This window comes from Sycon ciliatum, chromosome 1 (genome assembly GCF_964019385.1).
Source record: "Sycon ciliatum chromosome 1, ocSycCili1.1, whole genome shotgun sequence".
In the NCBI taxonomy this organism is placed as follows: Eukaryota; Metazoa; Porifera; class Calcarea; order Leucosolenida; family Sycettidae; genus Sycon; species Sycon ciliatum.
Genome location: NC_088643.1, coordinates 97491954 through 97505278, shown reverse-complemented (window position 1 = coordinate 97505278; position 13325 = coordinate 97491954). Strand labels below are relative to the sequence as shown.

Below are 13325 nucleotides of genomic sequence, written 5' to 3'. Positions count from 1 at the left end.
GAGAGAGAGAGAGAGAGAGAGAGAGAGTGAGAGTTACATAGAGGTATGTGGGTTTTTATGTCTCGGTACCGGCTTTTCACCCCGTTTTTTGTCGGGGCACGCGGAGGAGTGTACGTGCACGGGCAGTACGTGTGTGTACAGTATGTGTGTGTGTACAGTATGTGTGGGTACAGTGAGTTTGTGTGTGGGTACAGTGAATGTGCGTAAGGGTGCATGGGTGTGCAGTAAGTGTGTGAGGGGCGGACGTGTGCATTCGATACAGGATTCCTTCTCTTGCAGGAACTGAACGGACGTCCAGCCCAATTACGGAAGTACATCACCTCACATTGAATTTACTGGCAGTACTACTCCATGATGTAGCACTCGCAACCTAGCAGGGGAACTTTCGGGCATTTCGCAGAGATTTCGTCTGCTCGGAGTGCACTGCTGATCATGTTATCCTGGCTGATGTGTGCTCGCCCGGTTGCCACCGGACCCAACCTGGCCTACTAGTGAGCATCCCAGGGCAAGTCTGGCCGGGTCTCCATAATGTTCATAGTAACTATACACTTGGCCACAGATGGTGGTCACAGTGCCCAAGACTCTGGCACACTGGCGCCATGCGCCACACTGCTCGTTTTCCTTGTCCAAATCTATGTGTGCTGCTCTCCTATCGGCCTCACTATCCTTTACATCGTGAGTGTGATTGCTCTGGTAGACCACTATCCCATGTACTGAACAGTCGCTTTGTGAGTGAAAAGTTTTGTTTTTTCACGGCTGAGCGTAGCGAAAGAGTGCAAAAAACGTATTTTTCACTCACAAATATTTTCGTGCATTTGCTCTTGTTCTGCGCAACTCCGTTGAACCTGCCATCGTGGTCTTTGTTTTTCCTCGTGGTAGTTGAAGTTGCCCGCCCACCCACCCTGGTTTCATGGGAGTCGTTCGCTGTTCTTCTTGACAATCTATGCCTATGTGTGTGGCTTATGATTATGACATACACCGGTTATTACATACCATTCCTTGCTATCTCTATTCTTGGGTCTGACTGGCAGCGGGGCAGGAATTAATGAAAATAGAAAGGTTTTTTGGCCGAAAGGCGTGTTTTTCCTCTAGCCCGGTTGAGCGGTCGCGGCTAGGAATGTAGGGAGTCATTGTTTTTCAGGCGCTCCCCTGCTGCCCAGTCACCCATGCTCACCACTGGCCATGCTGTTTCACTTGATTTCACGGCCTTTTCTCCCGCTTGCTGGAGGTTCTTTGATGGATTTAGATGTTTTTCGGCTATTTATCTATTCTGTGGCTGCAAGTGTGGGTTTTTTTGCTTCTACTCATTTCTGGAAAACCACCACGGTGGTGAGTGTGATTGCTCTGGTAGACCACTACCCCATGTACTGAACAGTCGCTTTGTGAGTGAAAAATTGTTGTTTCCACGTCGATTATTTAAAATAAAATAAAAGAGGACCGTTTTATTAAATTATTTCACTCAACTCCTGATCCATGACTAATTGGCACGCAAAGTGCGAGAGAGAGGTGATAGCCAACCACGTCAAGAAAAGAAAAGAATAAGGAAAACTCAACTCGGATGGTGAGGCAATTAAATTATGGTGCAAAGGAGAAGGAAAAATTGTTACGAGTTATGACTAACTGTCCATCAACGTAACCAGATCTTATAAGGTCAGCGAGTGTGACAAAATGGTACAAAACGGACAAAGGAGTACTGAGACATTCGGAGACCTGACACCTAGCTCAGACACTTCTCCAAGACACAAACCAACAACCTTCCAACTTGGAAGGCTCAGGTTTGGATAAGTCCAAGAGGGGAAGGAAAGCGCAAAGAGCACGAGCTACGCATCACGGCAACAAAGAATGCCGAACGTTACTGGATGACGACAAAACTAATAAGACTGTTGGACATTCAGGCCTTACTACAACTCGACCACGCAAAGCAACAGACCACCCAACTTGAGAGGCTCAAGTTTATGTAATAAACGTAGAAAGGGGAAGCTAAGCGAAGATAAATTGCGACAAACCGAAACGTCAGCATCCTACTGAACTCCACTATCATGTATGATGGACTAGTTATGTACAATGAAAAGTAGTTCCAAACGACGTACATTTGGCCGTATAGGTCATGGCGGCTTATCAGGTGTGCAAATTAAACTCGGATGGTGAGCCAATTAAATTATGGTGAAAAAGAAGAAGGAAAAAATGTTACGAGTTTTGAATAACTGTCCACAAACGTAACCAGATCTTATACAGTCAGCGATTGCGACAAAATGGCACAAAACTGACAAGGAGTGCTGAGACATTCGGAGACCTGACACCTAGCTCCAACATTTCCCCGAGGAATGTCGTATTTCGACTCCGCCGTACCGCTGATGCACCATGCATGGTATACGCTATATGTGCTGTGTGCAATTTACTGTATATGCTGTCAAATCCATGCTATGCATAATCTCGTGGTCTTAGACTGAGTTATTATGTTCAATCAAGTGAAATATACCGTTAAGAAAAAGTAGTTGTCCTCGTGACGTGTGGTCATTCGTTCCTGACACTTACGAGAATCAGATGCACCATAACAAAACATTTCACACAAAGTGTCTAAAACTGTTTCCTTCAATCAGTGCAGAAGATAATATTACTGAAAGATATTAGAGGTTTGTTCATGACGTATCCAGCAGTACTCTATATACACACAGTTATAATTACTTTTCTCTGCGTTCAGTGGCGCAGTTGATAATACTTACAGTTCTCGGAGGTTTGGTAGACCAGAGAACACACCGTCACTTAAATTCTGGATCTGATTAATGTCCAAAAATCTACAAACGACAAAGCACAAAGACAAACGACAAAGCACAAAGACAATGTTGTTCTTGCTTAGTTCCGGGTAGTGCGCAAAACACCGAGTCTAGGATATTGTAGTTCTAATCTAAAAGGCCGAATCATGACCTTTTTTCAGAAATAATCTAGACTCCTAACCACAACATGATTCCTATGCAACTGGGTTACGTTGCACAGTTAAAATACACCGCGGTTTATATAGTCTCCCTCATTTTTCCTCTATCGTCAAGCAAGAGGTTTGTTGCAAAGCTAAGAAAACAAAATTTCTAACGATGCATTGTTTGACACTGCAGACACACAGTTCACATACACCACTGTTAATATAGTCTCCGTTATTTTTGTCCTATTGTCAAGCAAGAGGTTTGTTGAAAAGCTAAGAAAACATGATTTCTAACTATGCATTGTTGGACAATGCAGACAAATAACTTGACGCCGAAGCATGAACAATATACTGGCTTGAATTATTACAAATTGCGTGAGAACTGAATATGACACGGTATATCTAAACTGGGACTTCCCCAGGGATTCATAGTCTTTGGCGGATCATGGCGTTAGAAAAGGTACAAAAATCCTCAGTCTTCTTTATGGTTCGTGTTTTGTTATGTTGACAACCCCCCTCTTTTTGTTATATTGATGAAGATATGGAGCAGATATGAAGGAAGTGCGTGCCGAAAGGTTTGAAGGTTCTGGAAGTGTCAATGCTTTTGGAACAGAATCTGTGATTGTTTTAGAGAATTATTCGCAATGGGCGAATGCCTCATGGCTTCAATTAGTAATCTAAAGGCCATATCATCTTCGTTCTGCGCTTCCTAAAACTTCAGAACATTTGAAAGTTTTAGTGGGATACATGATTTTACATTAGCCACTGTAATGCAGTTCTGAACATGAAGGAATAAGGTGTTGCTCCATTTACTGTGCGCTGCCGTCTGGGTATCTCATGCACGTAACCCTTTTCATCCAAAGACTAGAGTTTCACCTCTTGACGGTGCCCAGTTACTACTCTGGACATCTGGACATCATCTACCTTTCTTCCAAACTCTCGCTAGTTACGGCTCAGCTAGATGCAACCTCTCTGTGTAGGATCTGAATGCGCTCGTTCTTCATGCTCTTTCTTTTTTGCAGATGACCTGTGATTGTCGGCTGTAGTCGGACGTCCCTTTGCTATTTGGATAGGGTCTTAGTGAGATGGAAATAGTGTTGTTCCCCCCTGGTCCCCGCCACACAGCAACGCAAACTCTTGATTGTGTCTCCTTTCTTATTATTATAACAAGAAATGACGAAGGCGCAGGAGGAGAATGGAAAACAAAGGTCAAACGAAACAACAACAGGAAAGACACAAAGAAACCACAAAGAACAAGGAGTAATAAAGCGAATACAAATCCATATTGGCCAACCACCAAAATCTCTATACCTTTGAAAAGACATGAAGAATACGTGGATTTCTCTCGAAATCCCTGAACGGCTCGAAAAGAAGAAAAAAACGTTCGCCGGCATAGACTGCAGGCCTGCGTACAGCACGGTTCCAGGGCTGCCACACTTGGAGGGAGAAAAATGTGTCGGGGGTGTCCGGGGGACATTTTTAGGGAAATGGCTTGCTGTTGGGGCCCCAGAACACATTTTTAACTGTCCAGCACACGCACTACAACCATGTCAATTATGGAGCAATCGTAGCATTGTAGCAGCGTTCTACAGTAACACCTGCTGCTTTATTCTATTCCAGGCAGATACATCATACTTCAGTATACCAATATTGAATAAGAAGTCTACGAAATTGTAGCAACTACAGCTATACCGTTTAATATTGGCATATTGTGCATGTAGAAAAAACGGAGGTGGTTGCCACTGAAGAACATAGCATTTGAACTGCACAGTTGTAAGTCGATGTCTTATTACAGAGGATATTATCGGAATACGTCCTGTAAACACAATAGAAAAAATGATATGCGTGCAAGAGAAGCACACTATCAGTTCATCGTTGCTACCAATGCTAATGTCAATTAACTACTTTTAAAAGAGAGCATGTCTGAGAATACCAAAGTATGTGTGCAAGTGGATCTCTCCGATTTCGCTCAAAATTTGCAGGTAGGTTCCCTTTGAGGTGTGGATCGATTATGCAAAGCCCTTGAAAAAGTTTCTGAAGGGAACCTTGAAATTTGCATACCCTCAGAAATGGCCAAAATATCACATTATTTATGGGTCTAGAAACGAGTCACGCCACAACGTATACGAACAAGCTATTAACAAAACTCCATCACACCAACATTGCCTCACCTTAGAAGAGTTGCTGGAGCAGTACCGCTTAGCCACGCCAGGATCCCAGAAGACGAGGTCCAGCACCCCCTGACGCCACAAATGATGATCGTCTTGAAAATAGCCAATTTACAAGCGCTGGCAAAACAGCCAGCTACGTCCTCAATTTGCCAGAACTATACACCGGCAGATAGTAGAACACCTCTTCTAGCGCTGAGGACATGTCCCCCATCTTCCTTTTGGGGTTTTCTTGAAATAAACTTTTTTGAATTTTTCCACTCGACCATGCTGAAATACGGCCAAAGTCATACCTGCACAGGAAAGCTCGCCCCTCCGCGACGTCTCCTCAGCAATTTCTACTCCAACCGCTGCTTTTCCTTGTCAGAGCCAACAATACACTTTGTTCTGCGGCCTTGGGAGTAGTGTTGGAGTAGAAATTGCTGAGGCTATTTTCAAGACGATCATTTGTGGCGTCAGGGGGTGATGGACCTCGTCTTCTGGGATCCTGGCGTGGCTTAGCGGTACTGCTCCAGGAACTTTTCTAAGGTGAGGCAATGTTGGCTTGATGTAGGTTTGTTCATAGCTCGTTCGTATACGTTGTGGCGTGACTCGTTTCTAGACCCATAAATAATGTGATATTTCGGCCATTTCTGAGGGGTATGGAAATTTCAAGGTTCCCTTCAGAAACTTTTTCAAGGGCTTTGCACAATCCATCCACACCCCAAAGGGAACCTACCTGCAAATTTTGAGCGAAATCGGAGAGATCCACTTGCACACATACTTTGGTATTCTCAGACATGCTCTCTTAAGAGCTTCATTCAGCAAATCGCGCAACCGCTTGCGGCAGGCTTTTCCTCATGGCTGCTGTTGCGATGAAGCTGAGGCATGTCTCTAAACCTCGGTTGCACTGGATGATCATGAGGTTGCTCAGCATTTTCGTACTCAGGCTGTTGGGGCTCAATGCCTTGGCCTCCCCCATCTCGGGAAGTTGTGCTTAATTGCAGCCGAAGAATGGGGAATGGCGAGCAGAGCAGTCGGCAACTGGACAACAAGGCTGTAGCGAGACGATCTGGACGTCTTCAGTGAAGAAACATCAAGCCAGAACCGAGTGACATCTGTCCCGTCTGCAGGAACTTCCGGATCCACCTGGAACTGCTGCCACTGTTGCCGCAGCTCGTCGCACCTCTCTCTTGGGATAACTTGAGGGAAGCGTCGGGCAAGATACGCAACCTTGTCTCCACCCACCATGTTGCCAGAAGTAGGGCAGAGAAAGCTTGCAGCCTCAATAACCTTGTCCTTCAATGGAAAACGGGACTGCGCTTGCTTGGCAGCCTGAATCCAGAAGTCACGGCAGGTCTGCAGGAAGGCGCGCTTGTTTTCTGCGTTGCGAAATACACGCTCGACATAGTGCTCGGTTTCGGTTCCGATGAACACCTTGCTCAGTTGAAGGTAGCTTTCTTGTCGAAGCAGGTTCGACGAGGACACAGTATGGCTTAAGACAACCTCGGGACGCAGTGCATTCAGGAGAATGGTCTTTGTCGCCTGCTCAGACTGGGAAAGTAAGCATTGGATCATTGGACCTTCCTGCTGAAGCTTCTCATTCAGCCGTGTAAACACCGCCAGTGCCGCCTTCAGGAAAAGCATCCGGGCCTTGGTTGACGGTTCTTGAATGGCCTTGAGAATGCTCATCGCTTTCGTGGTGGACGATGATGGCCCTTTGGAGAAGAACTCCTTCAGGGCACGCCACTGCTCAAGAACACGGCTGATCGATTGCTCAAGAGCGAGCCAACGAGTCGTTGCCGGCTTCACCATCTTGTGTTGCGGTAAGCCCAGGTTCTTCTGCACATCCTCCAATGCTGCAGACCGTTTGGGGCTATGCTCAAAATGATATGCTATGTCCACCAGCAGTGGCTGCATCTCCTCATCATAAGATGTCGCCGCATTACTGGCACACAACGCCAATACATGGCATGGGCAGTACATTGCATATGCGGATGGCTGCTCAGCAAGGACACGTGTCAGGACGGAGTTTTTGCTGCCTCTCATGACGTTAGCCCTGTCGCTGCAGAAGCACAACACGTTGTCCCACGGTATGGCATCTTCCGTAAAGGCCTCAGCTAGCGCACTGAAGATGTTGTTGGCATTCGGGGCGCTGACCATCTTGGTTACATAGTGGTACGTTTTCGTCTCGTTGCGGCAAATACGGACAGCGAATGCCACTTGCTCCATCACGGATATGTCAGCAAACTCGTCAACCAGAATGGAGAATGGCTTTTCCTTCATCCAAGTAACAAGCTGGCTGTGGTAGGTGTTGGCAATCACCTCGACTGCTGCACTAGTCTTTGTGCGGGTAGCTTTCATACGCTGGGCTATAGCCGAATTTGGGCATACCTTTCCGAACAGTTGACTCAAATGGTCAGCCATCGTGAAAAGGAAGTCTGTGTTCCCCAATGAAAAAGGCCATTGACAGCTCACCACCAGTCACCGCTTGCGACATAGCAGAGGCCTGCGGGTTCGACTCTGCAGTGCAGTTCGATCAGTCGGCACCCGCGCCTGCCAGTGCAGATCTTGCAGGCTAGGCTAATCAGGTCTTGAAAGTGCCGTGCACAGTTCGAAGTGCGAGTGGGCACCGTAGTTTTTTTGAAGAAAAAAGAACGGGACATTCGAGGTGAACGAGTGGAGCGTAATGAAGCGTGCAGGAACATTCTGTATGAGACAAAAATGTGACTTTAACGGGAGTTTGTTTCAAATCAAGCAGAACAATATAAAGCCTTCGGTGCTCAATGAAGCGATCGCACCAGATGGGGAAATCCCACAGAATCTTGATATTCTGGTCCTGCGGAGAGATGAAGTATCTCTTGCTTCAGGCACGTTACCCGCGGGTGCATGATGCTATTGGACCGATCACAGTGGTGCTTGTAGTACTCGTATCCAGAAGGTATCCCATATACACGCAGAGGCCAGCCGATCATGACGCTCCAAGTAATCCCGTCCAGCGAGCTTTGAACACTCGCATAGGATATGAGCAACCGACTCGCCTGCCTTCCCACACATTCGAGACAGGTGGCGTCCCCCCTGATGGAAGATTTGGGCCTTGAGCAGGTTAGTTGCCAAGGCCTGGTATTGTGTCGCGATGATCAGGCTCTCTGTGATCTTCTTGAGACCAGCCGTGATCTTCTTGAGACCAGCCTTTGGCAGCCAACTCCAGGTACTCTCGTTGGTCAGTTGTTCTGTTTGGCGGACAAGCTACCCATGCAAGTGTTTCTGGGTCCACGCCAAGAGATGATCTTTTTGAAGCCGCACTTCACCACCTGTGAGTTGTCCGGTGGGGCAACCAGATGTGGCCACAGAATGGGTGCAGCAAGCTTCATGAGTTCCGCATCTGACTGAAGCACATAACGCATCAAATTGCATTTCTCCACGGTGACAACACCATGGATACTTTGCAAACCACGTCCACCCTCCTTGCGACTGACGTACTTACGGGCTACATCAGCGTGTGGAGCTCCATGCATAGTCATAAGCTTGCGCGTCAGCAGACTTCAACTCGTCCTGCGTCCATGCCAAGATACCAGCACTATACCATATCAAAGCCACAGCACAGGTGTTGATGGCTCTGATGATGTTGTGGCCGTTAAGAGCTGAACGGAGTAGTCATATGAGGCAGATGACGAACAGCAGTGGGAATATGGAGTCTCCCTCGAAATCCCATGCTGAATGGCCGCCGATCTCAAGTTGCTGGTGCTGTTCCAACGGTCAACCTTCCACTGAGCCATGCTAACAGTCATAAGTCTGCGTACCGATTCTTGTATGCCAAACAGTTCTTATAATTATTATTACTATTAGACCATGTACTTCGAAGTATGACATCAGACACTGGACCCTACATATATTATGACATCAGACACTGGAATCTACGACACAAGAACCAAATACAACAACGTGCAAAATGATAGTCGATCGGAATTTCGCCACATTAGGGCTATCGCCGGATGTCATGGTTCCACGCCGGCCATATTGAATGTCACACAGAGTGGATTTAACTACTGCATGAATCTCGTCTACGGTTCTGTTCCATGCTACCTGACATAACCAAAGGATCGCACGACCATAAGGTTGACACTTGCCACATCATGTCAACAATCCTTTTCAACAGCGAAAGTATGTTTAGCACACCTTTCAAGGACATTATTGATCAGTTACGAAGAAAACTGTCTGTTGATCTATGCCATTTCGAATTACATTGTCAATCCGCTCTACATAATCTGTGGGATTATTCTTCTCAACGTTTAATGATGATGCCAGTCTTTCTTCTTTCCCATCGTGGACCTTTCATATATCGACCTTGCTGTTAGGACAATAAAGTGAGCAATAACTTCATGTTCTCCGTTAAGTCCAAATTTGAAATTGAGTAATAACTTCATGTATTGACAGTACTATTGTATTGTAAGCGCACATAAGTGTTTTTGTTCTGTATTGTGCAAGGGCATGTGATGTCTGTGGCAACTCTTGATTGTGTCTCACTTCTTATTATAACAACAAATGAAGAGGGGGCTGAAGGAGTTTTACAAACCACCAGTTCTCAAGTGGGAAAGGCCTTTGCGTCTATGGCATTGTATTCTTTGCAATGTTGTATCTCGACTCCGGTGTACCGCTGAGGTTTGCTGAATGGCATACGCTATATGCGCTGTGTGTGGTTTTTACTGTAAAAACTGTTATGTCATGTTTTATATACGTATGCTTTTCTGATATACGCTGTCATTTGCATGCTATAAATAGCTGGTGATCTTAGTGTTAGTTTATAATATTCGATCAAGTGAAATATACTGTTGAAGAGAAAATAGTTGTCCTCGTGCCGTGTGCTCGTTCGTTCCTGACTTTAAGAGAATCAGAAGGGTTCACAACATTTGGCGACCAAGCCAGGATTGAAGCGTGCATGGGAGAGGCACTAGGTAATTTGGAGGCCATCTTCATCGCCAATGGAATTCGGTTAGGATTGGAAGGCGAGAAGTTGAAGAAACATGTAGAGCAGAGGCTCCGACAGTGCGAGGAGCGTGAGGAGCGCAGTGCCAGACGGCAAGAGGAGACGCTCAGCACCAAGTTTGACAAAATCTCAAAGAGATTAACGAGCGCTTCGCCAAGGCGTATGAGGGTGACGGTGAAGCCGCCAGTGAGAGTGCGCTTGGAGGTACAACGGAAGCTCCCAGTCACAGTGGTGGGCGTAAACAGTTGATGAAGACCCCCTCGTATGTTGAAACGCAGCCACTGGAGCGTTATTTCGGCCTGTTTGAGGACATCTGTTCCAAGAACGAGTTCGAAGAAAGCGAATGGCTGCTGCGATTGCGTATCGTGCTAGTGTAGCGGGCCGCAGTCTCTCGGAGGCAAGAATTCACAAGGGTCTCAGTGAACACACTGTAACTGGTAATTGAAATGTACTGGCAACGAAATTAACTTGCTCAAAAGAATCGTGAACAGCAGCTTTAATGCACAGGCAGACTCCGTATGCTATTGTACGGGAATACGCTAACGTATGGGGATACAGTACGGGAATATGCTATACTCTAAACACTATACGCTATACGCTTTGAAGTCACCAGCGTGCCAACGCTACACCTCCCCTCTCAAATACAATCACGTCTTCGTGATTCGAATACTACATGTAGGTGATAGCTGGACATCAACAACTGGCTGCTATTTAGAAAAAAAACTGGCGGCATGCATGGTCGCGTCGGAATAAACTCGATGATAAGAGATAGGCAGAATGGATGACTTGCATGATATAATACAGGTATGGAGTCGTACACATTATAGTAGATCGCGAATTGCTGGGAGAGCGTCAAGCGGAGTATGGCAAATAATATCGGAAATGATAACGTTTGGAATAGACAGAAGAATGAACTGATAAACAAATCATAAAGTAGAAGCACACCAGGTTCACACGATCTCACGGGGTCAAAAGGGGAAAGAACTGTCCTCCAAATAGGACCTGAAAAACCACAGCACTCTTGCTGCACAACCCGCCAGGAACATCGCAGTTCAAAAACCGAACTGAATACACTATAAGGGGCGTTGTCACACACATTGTCCCACGTTAGCTGGGTAAACCGTGGCTCACCATGATCAGACACCTACTAAACTGGATTCACACACTCGCATAAAGGAAGACTGAAGAGAACAGGGAGACTGAAGGAAGACAGGAAAGAAAATGCCATACCTGGAATCAGCGTTAGTAACCACGGCGGCGGCTGGAGCTATGGCGGAGGGCGAGCCAGGTTTTATCTTCATCTTCGTTGAGCCGGTCACTCAGAGCGGCTAGCTCGGCATCAGACAAATAACCTCCCTCCTCGTCTTGAATCATGGTCTTCACATTGTCGATAGCATCGCTTTGCGCGACGTAAAGAGTGATGGTCTAGCCAGGAAGAGTGTTGACGAAGATCTGCATCCCACCACGGAGACGAAGTACCAAGGGAATAGTGGACTCCTGCTGAACGTTGTAGTCACTCAGGGTTCGGCCGTCTGCCAACTGCGTGCTGGCGAAAATCAAACGCTGCTGGTCTCGGGGAATACCCTCCTTGTCTTGGGCAGCAGCCTGCCTGTTGTCGTCCTCATCAGCTTCGCCATCACCACCGGTAGTATACATGTAGGTAGCGGGTCGCTTGGAATCGCCATCGGAGTCTCCAGTGAGTGCCGTGCGGAGAGAAGGGTGATCCACGCTAGCACCCTGACTGTGCTGCAGGCTTATAAGCAGGGCCAAGCCCAGGAAGGCAAGAAACATGATTCTCATCTTGATTCGTCGCACGGAGCTGTAGCGGGTTGAGCCATGGGGTCCGAGAAACGTGTAAAGTAACACAGTTAGGTAAAGAAAGAAACAAAATGAATTTACCGCTGCCGCCAATTTGTAGCGGGCCGCAGTCTCTCAGAGGCAAGAATTCACAAGGGTCTCAGTGAACACACTGTAACTGGCAATTGAAATGTACTGGCAACGAAATTAACTTGCTCAAAAGAATCGTGAACAGCTGCTTTAATGCACAGGCAGACTCCGTATGCTAATGTACGGAGACACGCTAACGTATGGGGATACAGTACGGGGATATGCTATACTCTAAACACTATACGCCATACGCTTTGAAGTCACCAGCGTGCCAACGCTACACTAGCGGGTCGCACAGTGGAGAGGATCTGTATTTGCTGCAATAACTACGAGGAAGCAAAGCAAGAGTTGCTTCCCTCGCTCGGAAAGACACTGCTGACGGGCAAGCAGCGGTCAGAGGAGTCTTTTCAGTAATACGTTGTGCGTGTTTGCCGAGAGGTAGAGGTGTAGGCCACACTCGCTATGACGGAAGATAGCGAGGTGGACACCAAGTTTAACGCCGATACATAATTATTACAATTATTATTATAGGTAAAATGGCCTCTTTGCTGCAAGCAATGGCAAAGCAGGTGATCTAGGATCAATGCGGACCTGGTCGAACGGCAGTGCTACGGGATGTCTCTGCGTCAGGTTCAGGAGCACGGCTGGTCTTACCAGATCGCGCACGGACGACATGGTGATACTGCCAGGAAGCCAGTGGAACGATCAGTGTCAAGGCTCAGTGCATGGCGATATCGGTCGCAGACACAGAGAAGCAGCTCAAGTCGCTGCCAAAGGAAGGGAGAAAGTTTTTTCAGCAGCGAGAGACACTCTGCTGGACCCGTTTCAAATATGGCCATATGGCAAGGGAATGTCGGTCAGGCTCAGAGTGCCAAAGGAAGCACCATCTGCTAATACATGATGTGTTGGATGGAGCAGGTTACAGCCAGGAGAAACCGACTGAGATAGTAACGGAGAAGAAGGTTGGATCGTGCTGTCTACACTCAACAAGTGTGCGGCTGATGACCGGAGTGGCACGAGTCGAGGGAAGAACTTGAACGGCGAAGGTTCGCGAGTTCCTGGACTCGGGTGCTGAGGCGTCATTTGTGACTTCAGCGTTGGTGTGAGCAACGATGGTGTGAGCAATCAATGCAGAACACGTTGGTGTTGAAAATGTAGAGGTGAAGTCGTTCGGCGAGGAAACAACCCAACAGCGCATGTCTAAGTACGCCATCACGATGGTTTCCTACCGTACTATGGAATAAGGCCGAATATTCTACCAGGAGCCCTATGACTTCCCTGAGCGTTGAAACCCTTCCTGCCATGATTTCTACTTCTTCAAACAAGCGTGATTTTCTTTCGTTTCACTTCGCTGCACTCGAAGGTGTCTACGCAGGACACAAACTTT

At 46.9% G+C, this 13325-nt stretch overlaps 1 protein-coding gene across 1 annotated transcript in view; it reads right to left on the bottom strand.

The window, feature by feature from the left end:
- The window catches only part of LOC135807198 (leucine-rich repeat neuronal protein 1-like), a 466844-nt gene that overhangs the window by 432141 nt on the left and 21378 nt on the right, over nt 1-13325 (bottom strand). The window contains exon 4 of the mRNA XM_065321212.1: nt 2724-2795. Coding sequence (XP_065177284.1) covers nt 2724-2795 — 72 coding nt within the window. The remainder of the gene's footprint in view (nt 1-2723; nt 2796-13325) is intronic.